Source organism: Sminthopsis crassicaudata, chromosome 3 (genome assembly GCF_048593235.1).
Source record: "Sminthopsis crassicaudata isolate SCR6 chromosome 3, ASM4859323v1, whole genome shotgun sequence".
Lineage (NCBI taxonomy): Eukaryota > Metazoa > Chordata > Mammalia > Dasyuromorphia > Dasyuridae > Sminthopsis > Sminthopsis crassicaudata.
The window spans coordinates 453,788,155-453,807,722 of record NC_133619.1 but is presented as its reverse complement, the minus strand read 5'-3'; the positions used below and the strand labels follow the sequence as shown (position 1 = coordinate 453,807,722).

At 33.3% G+C, this 19,568-nt stretch overlaps 1 protein-coding gene across 2 annotated transcripts; it reads right to left on the bottom strand.

Moving 5' to 3' along the window:
- Positions 1-4,368: 4,368 nt before the first annotated feature.
- On the bottom strand, positions 4,369-18,434 carry GCG (glucagon). Of its 2 annotated transcripts, XM_074303272.1 has the most exons (6): positions 18,345-18,434; positions 14,915-15,015; positions 12,481-12,639; positions 8,137-8,274; positions 6,567-6,710; positions 4,369-4,867 (listed from the first exon to the last, which is right to left on the bottom strand). In XM_074303272.1, the coding sequence occupies exons 2-6, from the start codon at positions 15,004-15,006 to the stop codon at positions 4,861-4,863; spliced, it is 540 nt and encodes a 179-aa protein (XP_074159373.1). In that variant the 5' UTR covers positions 15,007-15,015; positions 18,345-18,434; the 3' UTR covers positions 4,369-4,860. The 2 variants fall into 2 exon arrangements, with proteins under 2 accessions (XP_074159373.1, XP_074159374.1); XM_074303273.1 differs by lacking the exon at positions 4,369-4,867 and having other exon boundaries at positions 6,563-6,710.
- Positions 18,435-19,568: the final 1,134 nt, after the last annotated feature.

Here is a 19,568-nt window from a genome sequence, read left to right as displayed (position 1 = left end):
CTGTTAATGGAATTTAAGTACTGTTTCTATTCCTTTGAAAGTGAGTTTTATCAAACATTTAAAGAACAATTAATTCCAATATTATATAAACAATTTGGGAAAATGGGCAAAAAGGGAATCCTACCAAATTCTTTTTATGACACAAATATGATACTGATATCTAAACCAGGAAGAACCAAAACTATAAAGAAAAAAAAAACCCAACTACATTCCAATTTGCCTAATGTATTCATTATATATTATATTATATATGTATTATATATATATACATATATATTATAAATGCAAACATTTTAAATAAAATAATAATGAGAAGTGTAAAAGGGCTAGAACTTAGCAAATGCACTTGGATAATGAGCATGTGAGACTAATTGCCAATTGGACAGTTCCTTATTAACTTGTTTAAAGGTTGACCTCCCCAGCTGTTCTATGCTGACTTGATTGGTGGGACAAAGAGGGGGAAGTGACGTGTGTGGGAGGAGTAGGAGGAAGAAGAGGAATTGAGATGCTCACGCTGGGTCTCTCCTGGCATTTAAGGGAGGAAGGTGTGTGTGAGATTTCTAGACCTAATCCCCTGACCTTGACCATAAAAGATCAAGAATAAAGACGTTTAGTGATCCTGACTCAAGCTGATTTCTGGGAAGATAGAGTTCTAGCAGAGAAGATTATTGCAATATATCACAAAGATCATATATTATGACCAAGTGGGATTTATGCCAGGAATTTGGGGCTGATTCAATTTTAGAAAAACAATTAGCAAAATTGGTTATATCAACAATAAATCCAACAGAAATCATAAGATAATCTCAATAGATGCAGAAAAAGTTTTCGACAAAATGCTACATTCATTCCTCTTAAAAACACTAGAAAGCATAAGGATAAATGGAGTTTTCCTTAAACTGGTAAGTAGTATTTATCTAAAACCATCATCAAGCAAGATCTATAATAAGGATGTTAGAAGCTTTCCTAATAAGATCAGGAATGAAGGATGGATGTCCACTATCAGCACTATTATTCAATACTGTATTAGAAATCCTACCTATAGCAATCAGAGAAGAAAAAGCAATGGGTGGAATTTGAATAGGCAATAAGGAATCAAAACTATCACTCTTTACAGATGGTATGATGATGATATATTTAAAGAATTCCTAGAGAATCTACTAAAAAGCTGATTAAAAAAATTACCTTTAGTAGTTTCAGGATATTAAAAAGTTGTTAAATCATTTCAGTCATATCCAACTCTTTGTTACCCCATTTGGGATTTTCTTGGCAGAGATATTGGAATAGTTTGCCATTTCCTTCTCCAGTTCATTTTCTAGATAAGGAGCTTTTAAGTGACTTTTCCAGTGTCACACAACTAATAAGTATCTAGAGTCAGATTTGAACTTTGGCCTCTTGACTTCAAGGCCAGAGCTCTATTTATTGTATTACATAGATGCCCAAGATATACATTAAACCCTAATAAATTATCAGCATTTATATATAATACCAATAAAGACAACAAGAAGAAATAGAGAATATATAACTTAACTAAACAATTTGAAATTCTTGGGAATTTATCTGTCAAGACAAATCAGAAATTATATGAACACGATTACAAAATGTTTTCATACTAATGTAAGATCTAAACAACTGAAAAACTATGAATTGATCATGGGTCAGCTAAGACAATAAAATAAAACTGACAATTATACCTAAATTAGTTAAGTTTAATTTGTAGCTTTTATGTTGAGGTTGAAGAGGGAGGAGATATAAATGACCTGTGAAAGTACTGAAGGGTAGAAGGAACAGGGGATGTAAAATGAGAGAGAATAATGTTTTAGATATTTAGGCATAAGGAGAAGTGGAATTATGGGAGTTTATTGCCAAATAGGGAATTTTAGTATCTAAATAGGATAGTGAAACACTTGTGGATAATGGATAATGATGAAAGCCATTATGTGAACATACCAATGTGTGGCTGAAGTAGAGTATAGAAATAGTTCATTTAAGAAGGTTGAATTGTTGGAAAATTGGGGAGTCTTTGGGAGAATTTCTGTAGATATTAAAGCATTGGAACCTGTTAAGGGACAGGTCAGTTCTCCAAGAGCCTCCACAGCTGTGGATCATAACGTCTGAAGGAGTTGCAAGGCAGCCTTTTCTGACAACAGGTGTTGTGGACTAGGAATGAGATAAATTGTAGCCACTGTCAGGTGGCTCCTGTGTATTCCAACAGGAACCAGTATTGTGGGAGACAGGCAGATGGTAATCAAGGTGTTTCATTCCTTGCGATAGAAGTGTGCTGGTATTATTACAGTCATCATAATTTGGATTGGGGAGAAATTTTCAACTGAATAGAATTAAATGGAGGGGATATTTTTGGGAAAAGGAGCTAAAGAAAGAGTCTGGAAGTGGCAGTGGGCAGCAAGGAATATTAAACACTTTTGTTCAATGGGATACTGAGCACATTTATACAATATTCTCCATTGCTATTATGAATAGCACCTATAAAAATTTCATTATATTTGTGATTTTCATGATTTCTATTAGTCAATATTTCAAAGATCTATGATTTTATTAGCATTCCCCCCGCTTGGATCAGAAATCCACCCAACACCTTCCTCAATGATCTTCAGCAGTTGGTGGTGGTAAAAACCTGGTGGCCACTTTTCTGGTGATATAGCTTATGTACTTGTAAAGACTGGCTCTTGAATAACAGACATAGAGAGGCTGTCATGTCAGCAGGCTGATATTTAAAAGTCTTTCCAAACTTAAGTGGAACAATCTGTGTTCTCAAGAGCTATGCCAGTGGAATGAAGACTCACCTTTATGCCATGATGAGATATCAGAATACAAATTCAGTTGTATTCATTTTATTTAATTTGGGGAAGTATGGGACAGTAAAGAATATGGCGTCTGCTAATATCAGACATAAGGGACAGACTTTTAAATTCCATACAGCTTTGCAACTCATTACACAAAATAATACAATATTAGCTAACTGCTCTGGTGTTGTCTTTTTAGACTCTTTAGACTTTTTCAGGGAATATCAGTACCAGAAGAGATCTTTATTATATACTTTTGCAGGAAGCTTAAGGGATTTGATTGGTTCAAGGACACAATTGTTTAGTGGGAGAATCAAGACTTTCCAACTCCTGGTGCATTGTTCCTTCTACTTTTAATAATTAGCTAAATTGGAAATTATTTTTGTTAAGTTTTACTGTCAGTCTTTATTTCCAGGGCATAATTTTAAGCTCTAATTTTAATACTATAATACTTTATCATCATATAATTTATTTAAAAAGTATATCCATGTGAATAGAACTCTATACAATTAAAGCTGGATTAACCATGTGTTAGTAGTAGCTATTGCCTACAAAATAGAGAGATGACTTCAGAGTCAGGAAGACCTGGGTTTGAATTTGGTCTCCTGGCTTTGTGACCAGTTGCTTTTTATTGTCATTCAGTCGTTTTCAGTCATGCCTGACTCTTTATGACCCCACTTGGGGTCATAAATGGGTTTGCCATGTCTTTCTCTAGCACATTTTACAGCTGAGTAAACTGAAGCAAACAGGGTTAAGTGACTTGTTCAGGGTCACACAGCCAGTATGTGTCTGAGGCCAGATGTGAACTTAGTTAGGACTTCCTGATTCCAGTCCCAGAGCTCAATTCACTTCACTACCTTGTGACCATGGGAATGTTACTTAATCACATAGAAATTCAAACACAAAAATTAAAAATTGCAAATCAGAGCATGATCTGGTTTGGTAGCTGGAGTTTCCTATGGTCAAATAAAATCACACATATGTACCACAAAAAACAAATATTAACTAGTAGCAGTGGCTTATGTTTTGGGGGCTTTTAAGTTACTTTTGTTTGTATATTTACTTTGGGACAAAAGATATTATATGTTTATTTCAGAGGACTTTAGAAAAAGACAGCAAGTGGATACAGAGCTGAACCGAAAATCCATGTTCTCTAATTTTTGAGAGTTACTATTGAAATTTTGAGAGGCAAGTATGTATGCAAAAGACATAAAACTAACTCTTGGTAGCTGTGTGACGCATAGTACCTCTCTTAACCTTTTTGGGGAAATAATTTCTGTAGTACTCATCTCAAAGAGGTGTTAAGAACTTCAAGGAAGATAATGCATGCAAGAACTTTGCAAAACCTTAAAATGCTATGTAAATACCATTTACTATTATGATTTCCTTTTTCTGTTCCTATAGGGCACTCAGCAAATCCAGTCAATAGAAATTTATTGATATTCTAATATCAAGGATTATTTGTTTTCAATGGTAGTACTGGATACATAAGACCAAAGGGGGGGATGTAAAAGGAGTTAGTAGATCATTTGTGTATGTATATAGAGAAACAGACCATAGTAAAGAAGCTTGAAAATTTTTATTTAAGGCTGCTATTTGTTATCTTTGAAAGCTGAGCATTTTTATGACAAAGGTTTCAAGTGGAAAGTCCTGTTTTTATATTCCCTGTTGTGGCTACCAGTTTCTTTCTCCCTTTCTGATTACTAATGCAGACATTTTGTGATTGGAATCATTTATATGTACAAGCTGATTTTATAGAAAAAATATTTTCATAGCTAAATGTAAACAGGTTGGGATTTTTTTGCCCAAAATAAGTGGAAAATATGAGGATCTGGCACTTTCATATTTTAAAGCTGTTATTTAAAGAGTCCTTTGACAATAGTTTATTCCAAAAACAATCCTTTGGCTACACAACACTGGAATGAAATTCATTTCTTGGCATGCAAAGCAATAAGGCTTTAGGATATATTCTGTTAATTTACAGAACAGAAATTTTTAAAACATCCCAAGAGGCCAGCAGGTGATGTGGTGGAGATGATCTTCAGTAATTATACACTTAATTCCTAGAGAAATAATAAAAAAAACAGTGACTAAGTATTGCTGTAATACCCAGAGAATTTAAACATCCAATTTTGGAACACCTTTTCATGACTTTAGTAGATGTCACTTTTAAAAGCCTCTTAATCTTGCAAAACCCTCATACTGGTAGAGGCTGAAAATGCTTGTTTCTAATGAAGATTTATCTTAGAAGATTTCCTACAAACCTTTCCCATAATTACTGAGAAGAACATAATCAATCTCTTAACTAATTTGCAAGTCTTCTTTCAATAATCTTTTTTTAAAAATTTTGAGATTACAACCATTATTTGAATATTTACTGTAGGTTACATGACTGTTAAGTATATATCAGAAAGTCCTTGGAGTCAGGATAATCTGGATTCAAATCCTGCCTCCTCCACACACTAGCTATGTAATCATGAACAAATCATTTCATTTTACTGATCCAAGCCATTCCCTGTAACTTCAAGTCTGGTAAAGAGGAATGATAGCTAGATCAGAGGCATGGGGTTCAAATGTTGATTTTTGCACTTGCTACCAATGTCACATTGGGAAATTCACTTGCCTTCTTTGAGCTTGTTTCTTCATCTGTAAAATCAGGAGGTTTGTCTAGATGACATATCTCACTCTTACTCTCTTTTTAGCTATAAATTTGTGACTTTATGAAATGATAACAGATTCCAATCTGCATCATGGATTGCGTTTCTACACCCAGAATTTTCCACATAGATGAATCATAATTCAGATCAAATATCTCTCTTTTACAATCTAGAGGACATAGATAAATAACCTAAATTGGCTTTTTTTTCTTTAATGGATAGAGTACTAGATGTAGTGTTAGGAAATTCTGCCAATATTTGACACTACCATGGACAAGCCATTTAATCTTTCTGAGATTTTTGAGAATAACATGACAATTAAGATTCTGTAAAATCTACCACTTACATTGCTGTGAGATGCACATACCTTTTTTTTGGCTGCTAAACCTATGATTACATTTGTATAGGGCACTCCTAATGAAGAAACTTTTTGTACCAATGCAGATAGTCACCTGATTCTGCAATGTAAGGTCTCTGTCAAATGAAATACTACATGCAGTGTTCTATACTATAAAGTTCTAAAGTATATGTATTTAATATATTATTATGAATAATAATTTAACATGTAATAATTTATCTAGATAGGTGGATAGGTAAATAGGTAGGTGGATAGGTAGATATGTAGGTAATCCCAGAAGTTTTAATGCAATTCTAAGTTAACAGCACTATGACTTTTGGGACATCCTGTATTTGAACTATTAGTTTCAGCATCTAAAAAATGTCTTAAATGCAGTTAAGTGTAAGATGTTGATGGAATGAAATCTAATCAATTTCTAATAGTATGGAATAACAAAATGTTTCTAATGAAGATTTATCTTAGATTTCCTACAAACCTTTCCCATAAATACTGAGAAGAACATAATCAATCTCTTAGCTAATTTGCAAGTCTTCTTTCAATAATATATTTTTAAAAATTGTTAAAATTTTTGCATTTTTTATTCTAAGGCTGCAGAATAAAATTTTAAAATATTTTTTGATTATATAAATTTTTAAAGTTAAAGTTAAAAAGCCTCAAATTATCTTCTTCCAATGTAGAATACCAGCAGTAGCATATTGACCTTTTTTGATAAAACTTATTTTTCAGAATTGAGTGAAATGTAATCACCTGTCATTAACTTTAGACTGAAGCAGCCAATTGATGAAATCCCTGGTAGCAATGTTATCCAGAACTGTATTCATCTCATCAGAGAAAGAACCATCAGCATGTCTTCTTCCAAGCTCTTCAACTATAGTGACTTCTTCTGGAAAACTTTTAAAAAGAAACAAAGAGAAAAAGAAAAGACTTTGTATTTAATATATTATTTGATTTTTCAACACATGCTTCATGTGTTTATACCTCTTAAAGAAGGTAAAAATATCTTCTGGAAAATCTTCACCAATTGATAGCAAAGAAATTGCTATGAAATCTGTCAGGTAGAGTATATGTTAAAGGTGCCAAACAGGTGGTCCACGGGCTGCTTATGGTCCCCTCCCAAATGAGGCCCAAACCAGATTAAAATGTAATTAGGAAATATTTAATAAAATAAATAAAAGTGCAATAAAGCATGGATAATTTATATTTTAAAACCAAGTCATTATGTAATTCACAAGAATTCTTATGTACAGATTATGGCCATGGTTTCTGTTTGAATTTGACACCATTAGTGTATTCAGTTGTCCCAAAGACCTCTTTACATTTCCTTTTCCCTTTTTATCCTTGAAACATCAATTCCAAGAATTAGATGCCATAACTTGAAAACCATGATACTCTCTAGGATCACTTAGAACTGAGCAAAGTCAAATGAGTCTTTGGAAAGAGTAGGCATCCCTTTGATAGCACTTCTTCCATTGGGAATTTCTCAGATATGAGATAACATAAAAAGTGTCAGATTATAATAAAGAATATAAATGAAGAGTAGAAAAGAAATTGGGCAATCCACAAAGTGGGAGAAAAAGAAATAAAGGATAAACTGTTCTTGTGTTCCATCAGTATCTGCCTAATGTCTTAAGGAAGGGCCCTAATGTATCAAATGGAGTGTCACAGGATGAGTTGACATGGGTGAGCTGCAATCCGTACCTTTGGGGAGAGAGATCACATTGATGAACATTCATTCAGGTGCTAAAATACTGAGGGACATAAAGTTTATAGGAAATTATTTTTTATAGTTTGTGTTTACTCACCATACTACTTAGCACTATACCTAGTGCTTGTTCAATAAACATTTGTTGATTTTGTTGATTTGAGCTATCCTTAAATTATATTACATTATTTCCTCCATTGCCAGATCAGAAACTATTTTACTCAAAACACATTTCTTTCCCATTGATGATAGATGATAACAATGCTAATGTTCCATTAAGTGATTGTATTTTTCTATCACTTTCTTTTCCTTTTATTTTGTTTTTTCTTAACTGTGAAAATTCCAAGCTTCTCTGCCTTATTGTGAAATGGATTGTTGGAAGTTTTCTATTTCAAAAATAAAAGAGAATAGAAAAAATAATGGGGCTCTTCTTTTAAAAAAATTCTTCTAATGTGGTGAGCCTATAAATTCTCTTCTTTTTCTTTTTTTTTTGAATAAGGAAAACTATTAAATAAAAAAAATAAATGTTAAATGTTACAAATATGGGAAAATCTAGGTCTGGCATTTGGATCAGAAACAACAAAAAAAGCATTAGCTACAAAAATATGGACTCACGCTCTCCTTCCTCGGCCTTTCACCAACCAAGCAATGAATTCCTTGGCTGCTTGACCTTCCAAATAAGAACTGACATCACTGGTAAAGGTCCCTTCAGCATGTCTCTCAAATTCATCATGGCGTTTGGCAACTTTGTTCCTGAAAGAAACAATATCATGCTTAAATCCTGGTTTGGGCCATGAGTACTCTCCTAGTTAGGTAGATGGTAGTTTAAATATTATTATTCCATTTTACAGATGAAAAAAACTTATCTCAGATTAGGTAAAATAAATTGCCCAAAGTTATACAACTAGTAAATAATCAATCAAAGATTCTTCTAACCCCAAGTCCAGGATCCTATGTATTATATCAGGGTGGCTATCAGGTTTTGGTTTTTTTTTAATTTTGTTATTTCTGCTCCTGTTGCTGCCGCTGCTGCTGCTTTTGGATCAGACCTGTGATTTCCTGAGTGTAGGAAAGGTGGTAAGAAATTTTCCCTACCAATGTAGATTGCACCTTCTCTATACCTTAGAATCTTAGAGAGTTACTTGGGACATTGTAAGATTAATTGATTTGAATACAGCCAATAGATGATGTCAGAAGTAGGACTTAGACTCGGGCATTCTTAACTATCAGTCCACTTCTCTCTCTTCCACCTCATGTTGTCTGGATAGAAAGTAAAATAAAGTGAGCAATCTGATCCTAGAGAGTAGGACTTGTAACTACCTGGCCTGTTAAGTTTTAGTCTCATTTAGCCAATGCTATCAACTGTACTATGACATCATCAGCCATAGTACTTGCAGCAAGTATTAAGTTCCTTAATTGTAGTTTTTTAAATTGTTTTCCTAAAAGTTGCTGCTGTCCCAGAACCATTCTAAGCTTAGTTGTTTGTATATACTGGGAACATTTAGAATAAAGTTTCTCAACTTTTGCCAAGCTGTGAACCATATTTTTGACCTCTTTAATAGGATCCCTTAAAGAGTGAATGGTTTATATAAAAATACCTTTGTAGCTTATTTTTCATCTGCCACTGTCATTCTAAAATCTATCATTTAGAATTATAGCTAGTGGGGCAGCTAGGTGGCGCAGTGGATAGACCGCCAGCCTTGAATTCAGGAGGACCTGAGTTCAAATCTGATCTCAGACACTTAACACTTCCTAGCTGTGTGACCCTGGGCAAGTCACTTAACCCCAGCCTCAGGGAAAAAAAATAGAATAATAGCTAGCATTATTTAAAACATATGCATATAGAGACAATATATACATTATAATATGTTTAAAACAACATTATATTGTACTTTCAGGTTTACAAAGCACTTTACATACGTTAACATATTTGATCCTCAGAGCAACCTTATGAAGTAGTTATGATTATCCTCATTTTGCAGATGAAGAAAATGAGGCACAAAGCAAATAACTTGCCCAAAGTCAAATAGCTAAGGTCTGAGGCTAGATTTGAATTAAGGAAGATGAACTTTCCAGATTTCAGTTCCAGTACTCTATCCATTGCACCTCTTAGTAGACCAGAAGGAGAGAATCAAGGTTTCACACTTTGACCTAAAATCATGGGATCATAGCTTTTGGATTAATAAGCTTGCCCTGGGTCACACAGACCTACATGTCTGAGGTAGCATTTGAAGCCAGGTCTTCTTGACCACAAATCTACCTCCATATGCACTGTGCTGTATTGCCTTACAGCCTTATTACTGTGTTTTTGCTAAAATAGCCAACTGAATTAGCAAGTATATACATCTAAGTCACACTTGGTATCTTACACAGAACTTATATTAATATTAATAGCTGACATTTGCAAGCATTTACCTATATTATCTCATTTTATACTCTCAGTTCTGTGAGATGATTGTTTGCTATGTTTTAATGAAAGGAAACAGGCTGAGTATTTAAAGGCTGTGACTTCCCAAACTCCGTAAGCTAGCAAAAGTCAGAAGTAGGATCAAAACTTAGGTTTCCTTGACTCCCTGTCCAATTCTTTAATCACCATATCACACGGAGATTATTAATATAAGAACTTGTTTAGAACTTTGAGGTTACACAAGACCCTATCTCCACAATGCTGGAAAGGCAAATGATGACTGAGAAGTTCAGTTAAGCATTTAGTTATTCCCAAATATCTGGGTTTGGGGTATTGTGTCAATAAGACATTTAGATGTACTCCCACATACTTGACACTACATAAAACAGCATGAATGTAGAATAAAGGGATGGGAGAAAGATAAAAAGCTAACCACTATTTTGTAGAAATATATGAGTCTTCATCCATATTCAGAAAATATTTCCAAGTCCTTCTGGTTGCACCAAAACCATTAATGTCTTACTATTAAATCTGAACCATGATTACATAGTTTACTTGTAAAACTCAAATATGAGACAGGCCCTTTATCCCATTCACTCTAAGCATTTTAATGAAGCATTTCTGATGATATAACATAACAGCTTAAAGCTCAGGAACTGAAAGATTTAAGTTCATTATAAACTTGTCAGAGGTTGTGTCAAAGTAATAGAGAGGGAAGTAAAGTGAGTTAGTTTTCAAATATGTTTTCAAATAGCTGAAGGTTTGATTTGCCATTCCACTCTATGAAATATCTAGATGACAGAGACTTTCACTTTTTACCCTAAGTATTGCTGGTAATACAAATACAGCCAAAAGATGGTCTTTCTTCTAGTTTCTATGGCTCAACAGGGACATCAAGTGGTCCAAATCAGCACTGGCCCTTTATGAAAGCTCTGTGGATTTATCAGCTGTTCTTTCTAAGGACTTTCCTCTAAGAGGCCAGAATAACTCAGGTTTTGATAACCTTTGGAGATTTTGATAATTTATTGATATCATTCCTTCTAATGGCCTGTGTATGTGTGGGATGCCTTGTATTTGTTGATACTTGAACACAACCTCTCCTTTTCCTTCAATCTCTTCATTTTAATATCTTCCACATATTTTAGACAAAAAGTGACATAAATTATTAAAATGATCTTCCTGAGTCTTTTCTTTAGATAAAAACTTCCCAGTTTCTTTAATAAAGTCTTAATGATCTGGACTCAAGATCCTTCGCCATCTTGGTAGCCCTCCTCTGGGTACTCTCTAACTTACTAATGTTCTTCCTAAATTTTGGTGCCCAAAAGTAAATACATTTCAGATGTGATCTGATTAGGATAGAATATGGTAGGGCTCTCTCATCCATATTCCTTAAAACTATATCTCTCTTCATTAAACTTGTAAATATGTTTATTTCTTAAAGTCTTGCTCAGTCTTCTGGTTCATAGTGAATCAGAGGTTCATCAATGTCTTAAGATCTTTTTCAGCAAACTCTGGTCTAACACTGCCTCTTCCTTTCTCTACTTGTAAAGTTGATTTTTTGAAGCCAAGTATAAAAATACATTTATTCTTGTTGAGTTCTTGTACATAGTAGATATTCAATAAATGTTATCAATTGATTAATAATAAATTTAGTTCTAAAACTCTGTGACTCTTCATGGTTCATCAAGTGGACTTCCAGTCCTTTAAAAAGGCCATCAGAGTCATGTCTGAACTTTAGGTGTTTCTAATACATAAGTCCCCTCTCTGTTTTCCTTCCAAATGTCCTTCTTCTCCTTGATGATATTGTACAATTCCAGGTTCCATTCAACTCTTGTTGATGGTTTTCCTTTATTCTCCTGCCTACAGTTCCAACAAGCAATTAACACATATCACAATACTAAGAATGCTAAACATTGAAATGTATGCTTTACTATCAACTTGTATTTTTGCTCAGTTTTGTGTAACGTTGTGCAGCTGGCATGCCATTTTAAATGCATAGCTATGATCTGTGTGGTCTACTTCAGAGAGCAAGACCCTACAGCAAAAGAATAACAACTTAATAGGCACTTGAAAAATGTTTGTTCTATTCCATGCAATTGAACTGAATTTGCTAATGGCACTTGAAGAAATTTACTTGGGTAGGGTGTTATTAAGGAAGCTCACTCAAGTTATATAAATTGTTCTCTATTTGGCTAAAGTGGCTTTTGTGTTTGTATCCTGAACAGACCAGTTTCTGAGTATCTCTGGGCAGTAGACAAGAAAGTGAAAAAGTGGAAAATCTATTACCCCTAGATCTCTTATTCTAGGAGAAAAAACAATTTATGAGAGAGTCCTTATTGAGAGGACTCAGGAGTAGAATACAAAAACAGCACATTACTAAAAAGTGGCATCTTAACACAATGCTGGCACAGCGCCATGAGCATGTGGGCACTTAATACTGTTTGGTGACCTACTGGAGAAGGATTGAATTCAAAGTGCTTGTATTTGTATGAGAGTATGAGGAGAGGGGAGTTCTTTACCCACACATTCCAGATACTGTTTAGCATTCTTACCCATTCCGTTTGGTGCTCATCAACCATTGCACAAAATCTTGAGCTCGTCTGGAGTCCAGATACTTGCTGTAGTCACTGGTGAATGTCCCCTGAGAATGACGCTTGTCTTCATTCATAAGATTATCATCTAATGGCTCTGTCTGTGAGTCTGTGTATGGTCTATAAAACAAAAATTTTACTGTTACACAAATTTGAACTTAAGGATTCGATATATTCCAGGAGCCTTTTTCCTATCTCCTCTCTAATTTTCCCTACCCTCCCCTTCCAGCTCCGAGCATATGATCCCATGATTGTGAATTTAGGTAAATGGAAAGATCTTTGCAGTAGTCATTGAGTATAAACTATTGAAACAGAGAGAAACTCAGAGAAAATTGATTCTATATAATTTTTGAAAGATTGAAGACCCCAGGACCTTTAATTTCCTCTGACTCCAGATTCTAGGCTGTAAGTTTTAGATTTATTTAGTGAATGAATTTCAATTGGAATCACATCCTTTCAAAAAGTTATATAATTGAGTAGACAGAATCACATTTCCCAACTCAGATGTGATGGGGAGTACTTTAAAGATTGCTATAACTGGAGTTATGGAGACCTAATTTGAATCATGCCTCTGTCATTCACTAACTGCATTCTCTGAATAACTGTTAAATATATTCTTTTCTTTATGATTTCCTCAACTATCTTAGCTTTTCCCCTTCAAAGCAGAATAAAATGCTTTTTCAACTAGTCAGTAACTATCTATTCTAATGAGAAGGAATAGTGGTGTAATAATACAAAGTAATTCAAAGTCAAATATATATTACATACATATAACATATATGTATATAAATATATGTAAATTTAGCTTCCCAACTAATTTTGTTTGCTTATACTGATATTGAAATAATAGTTTCATTATATGACGCACACTAATAGTGAAGATAGATGAATGTTGAGTGGTAGCAAAAAGACAGACTGATACTTTAAATTAGCAAGTGGATAAAAACATGAGGATTAGACATTACTTAAGTCTAGGGTCTGTAATTTTACTGGAAAAGGAACTCCTTGGTAAGGTATCTCTCTATACTGAGATAGGTCTACAAGTCTCTGAAATTTAATAATCTTTTTTTTTTTGAGTTACTTAGAGTTATGTTAAGACTTGTTTAGGAGTAAACCAATACCTTGTCCACTACAACATGTTGCCTTTCTAACAATCGGAGCAATTTAAAAGTTGAATGGGTTGCTTAGACTGATGGTGGACTCCCTCACTATGGAGGTCCTAATGAGAAAATCTAGATGACCATTTGTCAGGTATATTTACAGGGATTCCTTTTAAGCACAGGTGGGACAAGGTGCCTGTTGAGGATCTTCCAATTCTCAAATTCTATTAACAATAGTATTGGACTTAGAGTCAATCTGAAGACCTGGAGTTTTGCCCCCATAAACTAATTAATTATATGGCTTTAGGAAAGGAGGACCTTTCTATGTTTTAGTCATCTCATAGTGAACTACTGAGATAATGTACAAAACTATTTTATAATATTGGAGTTCTATTTTTTACTAGATACTCCATTTCCCAACAGTGAATTTTTCCTGGCTAATTCTCTCACTTCTCATCTCTGCCTCCTGCCTTGTCTGGTTCTTTTAAGTCTCAGCTAAAAGATTCACCTGCAAGAATTCTTTCTCAATCCTCCTTAATTGATTGATTACCTCCAGTGGATATATGCACACAAATAGATAGATGGGGCAAGTAGGTAACAATGGATAGAGCACTGGTCTAGGAGTCAGGAAGAGTTGAAATTTAAATCTGATCTCAGAGACTAGCTGTAGATCTCTGGGCAAGTCACTTAACCCTGTTAGTTTCCTCATCTATAAAATGAGCTTGGAGAAGGAAATGGCAAAGCACTTCAGTATCCCTGCCAAGAAAACCCCAAATAGGTCATCAAGAGTTGGGCACCATTGGAATGATTTAGTAACAATAAAAAAGATAGGTAGGTAGATTGTACATAGCTTTTCATGTGTTGCCTCCCCCATTAGACTGTGAACTCTTTGAGTACAGGTACTCTTTCTGTCTTTCTTTGTATCCTCAAAGCTTAACACAATGTCTAGTGTATATTAAGTACTTAAATACTTGTTCACTGAATGATAATCTACATATTGATAATATTGAGTAGATTGCTCATGGTTAAAATGACTTTATGGAATAATAGTCTATAGAATGCAAATGTTGTTCTACTTATACTCTTCCAGTATATACTCTGATTTGTTTTCCAAAAATATTAACCCAATTTTTATCATTTAGCAGCAATGTCAAGAGTAATAAGGATGATCTACTGAAAACCAATTCTTTAAACATGGGCTACACAAGTATCATGTATCTATGACATACATATATGATACCTTTAGCTATATGAATAGCTGGTGTTCTGTTAGTTGGGTGTCTGGGACTTATTACCTGGGTTTTTCTTCTGTGTCTTGAAGGGAGTGTTGCCAACTGCTTTGTACCAACATGATGAACAATCCAGCCAGGAAGTAAATGTTTTTCATTTTCAATGCCTGTCAGAAGAGAATGAAGAAAGAAAAATGCAACCATATTGAATACATTGGGGCTAAATTTGTTTGGTTATATCTAAATGAATGAATGTTCTTATTAGAGAAAAAATAGCCAACTATGGCCATAGGATGAAATTATATTTTTGTTATATCTAGTTCGATTTAATTTTATTCTTAACAAGACAGTATAAGCTGTTTTATAGGGTATCATTGTTGCTTTGAAAGCAAATAAGAGTAAAAAAATATGCTCCATCATTTCACTCTTTAGTTAAAGTAGGATGCTTTGGTTACTGATTAATAATGTCATTTTCAGACATGAAATTGAAACATTCAAGTAAAAAATTTTTAATATCTAATGTAGCTGATATTCTACATATGGTTAGCCTGAATGGCACCCTATCCATAATGCTCCCCTTAACGATCACTCAGGCTTTCAATTAATAGGCCTTCATTTCCAAGGATTTACATTATACTGCATTTCAACCATCTTAAGCAGCCTCAGGCTAAAACTTGGCATACCAGCTGTCAGTTCAGATGTATTATTCATTTATATTTTAAATAGTGTAACTTGGTCTAGACTTTGTAATTGTAAAGCGGCCAACAGATTTGAGGTATTTTAGGGTTGTTTGACCTGCTCTAAATTAAAAAAAAATATATCATTTTAAAGACAAGAGTAATTTGCACGAAGACCTAATGCTTCTGGCAACTTGAACAATCTTCAACGAATGAAGATATCTGTGTCAAAAAGAAAATTAGTGCCTGTTACAGAAATCTTTAAAGTCATCACGCTATTATTCTTGCAGTCCCAAGTGCAAACCGTATTGTTAATTGATGGACACAGCCCAGACCTGGTTTTATGACACAGGTCATGGCTTGCCAGTGTCCCAAGCATATTCCTCCTTGAATTGAGTGCAAATCTCATGATAATGGCAATACAATGTGGATAGAGTCCTGCAATGGAGGGTATTTGGTACAGCATAATAAAATGGACTCGCCTATTTCCAGCCAGAAATACTAACACTTGTGTAGAGAAACTTCTCATGTTCTCCTACTCTTGAAAGTCAATCATGATGTTCTTGCTTTCTTTGATGAAAGGTAGTCACATCAGCTGGGTAGATTTAAATTTAAGTCTGATCATGCATATCTGTCAATAATTTGAATGAGCATTTTTAGTAACAGACATTTGGTTAGAAATAAAGATTTGAAAGCCATCAATCCTGCAGTTTTTAAACATCTTAACCCATATAAATTATGTTCACTATGCATTCAAATATGAAGAAATTGAAGTGCTTGCAAATGATTATACTTTTTTTTTTTTGAAAAGCCTAGCATGCTCCAGAGAAAGATCAGATGATCTGCACAGAAAAGACGTGGGAACTGAAACTTTTAGCCAGTGATATGCTAGAGATAGCTTGGATCATTCAAGAAAGCCAATTTTTAAAGTTTTTATGTGAGTAATTACACCTGGGGAAATCAGCAAATTATAACAATCAGGGCTTGATTTATTGTTTTGTTGATTTTTCATCTTGAGAAAATGAAGGGAAAAAAATCTTTAATGTAGATTAAACTTAACTGTGTCCTGGGTATTAGTTTCCTGCCTTTCCTCCAGACAAGTTGTCAAAGTTACTAGCATATGCATATTCTTAGCTATCCATCAACATTGTCCTAACAACTTGGGAGTGTTTTTCTATCCTTTTTTTCATTTAGAAGATTTGCTGAACATTTTAGTACAAGTCACATGATACTAACTATAGTTTACACTTAGGCTTGTAGTAACTTGAACTAAAGAGGCAATAGTGTTTATGACTAAACAGTGGTTTGGAACATGTCTTAAGAAAGATTGATACTATTAGAGTTAGGAGTGATATTTTTAACCAAAGACCTCAATGTGATTTCATAGCATTCTTTTATCCTATCAATATTCCTGTAAGGTATTATTGCTATCTCAAAAATGATAAGAAATAAAAAAATACAAAGATTTTTTTGGATTCTCATAATACTTTGAGTAAAGAATAACTAATTTCTACAAAAAGTAGAAATCTGTTACTGGAAAATCTATTTTTAAAAGAATAAAATCTATCATGGATTACAAATCCCCTAAAAACTTAAAATTATTATCCTCTCAATACTAAAAAGAGAATGGATGCCTATTTTGTATTGCTATCCAAAACCTCTTTAATGAAGGGAAATGAAAAGCATTTTTCTCTCTATTTCATGAGAAAACCAGATAATTAACTACTTTGGTAAAACTCAAGAATCTTAATTAGAAGGTATGTATGGTTAAAGTTCTATTCTCTATGGTAATAAAACAATTATAAAATTTGCCCCTTAGTCCAATTTATGAAAACAGTTTATTAGTCCATAGTCCAAACTTTATTTTGTTTGCCAATTGCATATTAGCGAACTAGTTCTTATGAATTAGTGACCTCCATTTATTCTATTACAATAATAATTGTTGCTTTTGGCCTTTATCTTAGCATTTCAAACAAATACTTTAAAAAACACCATACCCCTACATTTTAAAATTGTAGTCAGCATACTTTTTAGAATATAAAAATCTTTGGGTTGATTCATTTTTGTGGGTGTTCAATAAATATTCAATTCTTATTAACAAATTTTCTTCAGAGTTAAAGAGAACTCCCAAATTGATAACATCTACTTAGAATGATTAGCCTGAAAAAGAATTTGACTATTGGATCAACTCAAAAAAACCAAAACTTTTTAAAAAATGGTCATGAATCTGCTCTTTCTGAATTACAGTTCTTCAATTATAAGCAATAAAAACAAAATAACTTCTCTAATGCTCATGCTTCTAATGCATTTTAATGAATATTTTGTTCTTAAGAGAGTAAATTCAAATAAATCTGTCTTGAATCATTTTTTAAAAGAAAATTGTTTTAACCCATTTTAAAGAAGCATTTTTGTAACAATGTAATGATTTATGTATAGTATATCTTTTAACATTTTTTCTATTTTATGTAAGGATTTATATTCTCTTAAATAATTTTACTTTCATTTATTCTAGTAAAGTAGATGTTAATTTCTTATGCTTTTCCCATTTGCAAGCTGAACCTATGTGTAATTATTAATAATAATAAAATAAAAACTTAAGTTGATCCTTAGTACCTACATACCTTATGCATATTTAATTGTATAGGAAGAAATGAAGTCAGTTTATCTTACAGACGAAACTTATATATAATTAATAATAATAATAATAATAATAAAAAGATAAAAACCCAACAAGTTGATCCTTAGTCTTTATGTGCCTTATGCATGTTTAATTGTATAGGAAGAAATGAAGTCAGTTTGTCATCCAACAGGTTTCTTACCTTCTGACCGCAGTCAAATACAGCAAGTGAGGTAAAAGTGAAGAGTCTTTCTTCTGGACCTTGGAAAGTGTCCTGAGCTCTGGATCTCTGCATCTCTCACCCAGCTTTTATAGACTGTTCAGCTCTGCTTAGTGTCAAAGATAATACGCTGACAATATAAATTTCTCATCTGTAAATAATGGGGTTTTGTTACAAGCGATTTCATTCACCCACTCACTTTGCTCATCTATATTCTATGTGTATCTTGGGTGGGATCATAGAGATCCGGAAACTTTTTTTCTTTTTCTCAATCTACTCATTATTTTTTTTCTCCTGGAAATGGGATAGATGTTCCTCACTTTTAGTGTAGGGGAAGAAATGGATGCAGTAAAATGCTCCGAGATGATAGCTGACATTGAAGATAAAGATTTTAAATCCAAATTCTCTGCCTCAAATGAAGTTAAGTAAATGCTTCCTTCTGGGAATCAAAATCCCCTGTTTTAGCAACATTATTTAACAATGTTGAATTTCTCATTAGGAAATGTAAAAATACAAACAAGTTATACCACTGTGCTGTATGTATTATGTATACTACATCAATTTGAATTACTTTGCAGTAGTAGCAAGTTATTTTTTAGAGTTCTTTCTTTTTTTTTTATTAAATAGTATTTTATTTCCCCCCCAGTTATATGTCAAGAAAATTTTTAGCATTCATTTTAACAAGATTTCGAGTTCCAAATTTTTCTCCCTCCCTTCCTCCCCTCCTCTCTTCTAAAGATGGTAACCAGTTTGATATAGTTTATAATGTGATTAGCAGTTATTTTGAATAAAGCTGGTTAACTTATAAGAGTGATCAGAGAGGTTATAGGATGACAATACAGAATAATGCAATAGCAAGATATGGGACTATGTGCTGTCTTCCCTTTTAAAATTTTATTTAGTCTTTTCTTGAAGACCAGGAATATTAGGCTAGATAGGATGTTGGTTTGGAGATTAGGAAATTAAACTGATACATGCTGGTAGGAGAACATTTATGTAAGAAGTACATATCCAGATTGATTAATACAATGTGATTTGAAGTATCAAAAGATATTTGCTACAATAATTAAAGAATAAATTTTTATAATTTTTAAGGAAAAATGCTTTTTTGAGGAATTTAGGAAATAAGTATCTATATCCATCTTTGATCACTCATCATAAAATGACTTAATTGGATTCTATAGAAATAAATCATTGAGACAGGGT

Bases quoted from the DNA above. Each gene is read 5' to 3' on its own strand.
- GCG (XM_074303272.1), bottom strand. From the start codon at position 15,006: ATGAAAAACATTTACTTCCTGGCTGGATTGTTCATCATGTTGGTACAA. The intron at 12,640-14,914 runs GTAATAAGTCCC...TTTGTTTTATAG, and splicing joins GACACAGAAGAAAAACCCAG to ACCATACACAGACTCACAGA. The intron at 6,711-8,136 runs GTGAGTCCATAT...TCTTTTTAAAAG, and splicing joins AAAGGCCGAGGAAGGAGAGC to TTTTCCAGAAGAAGTCACTA.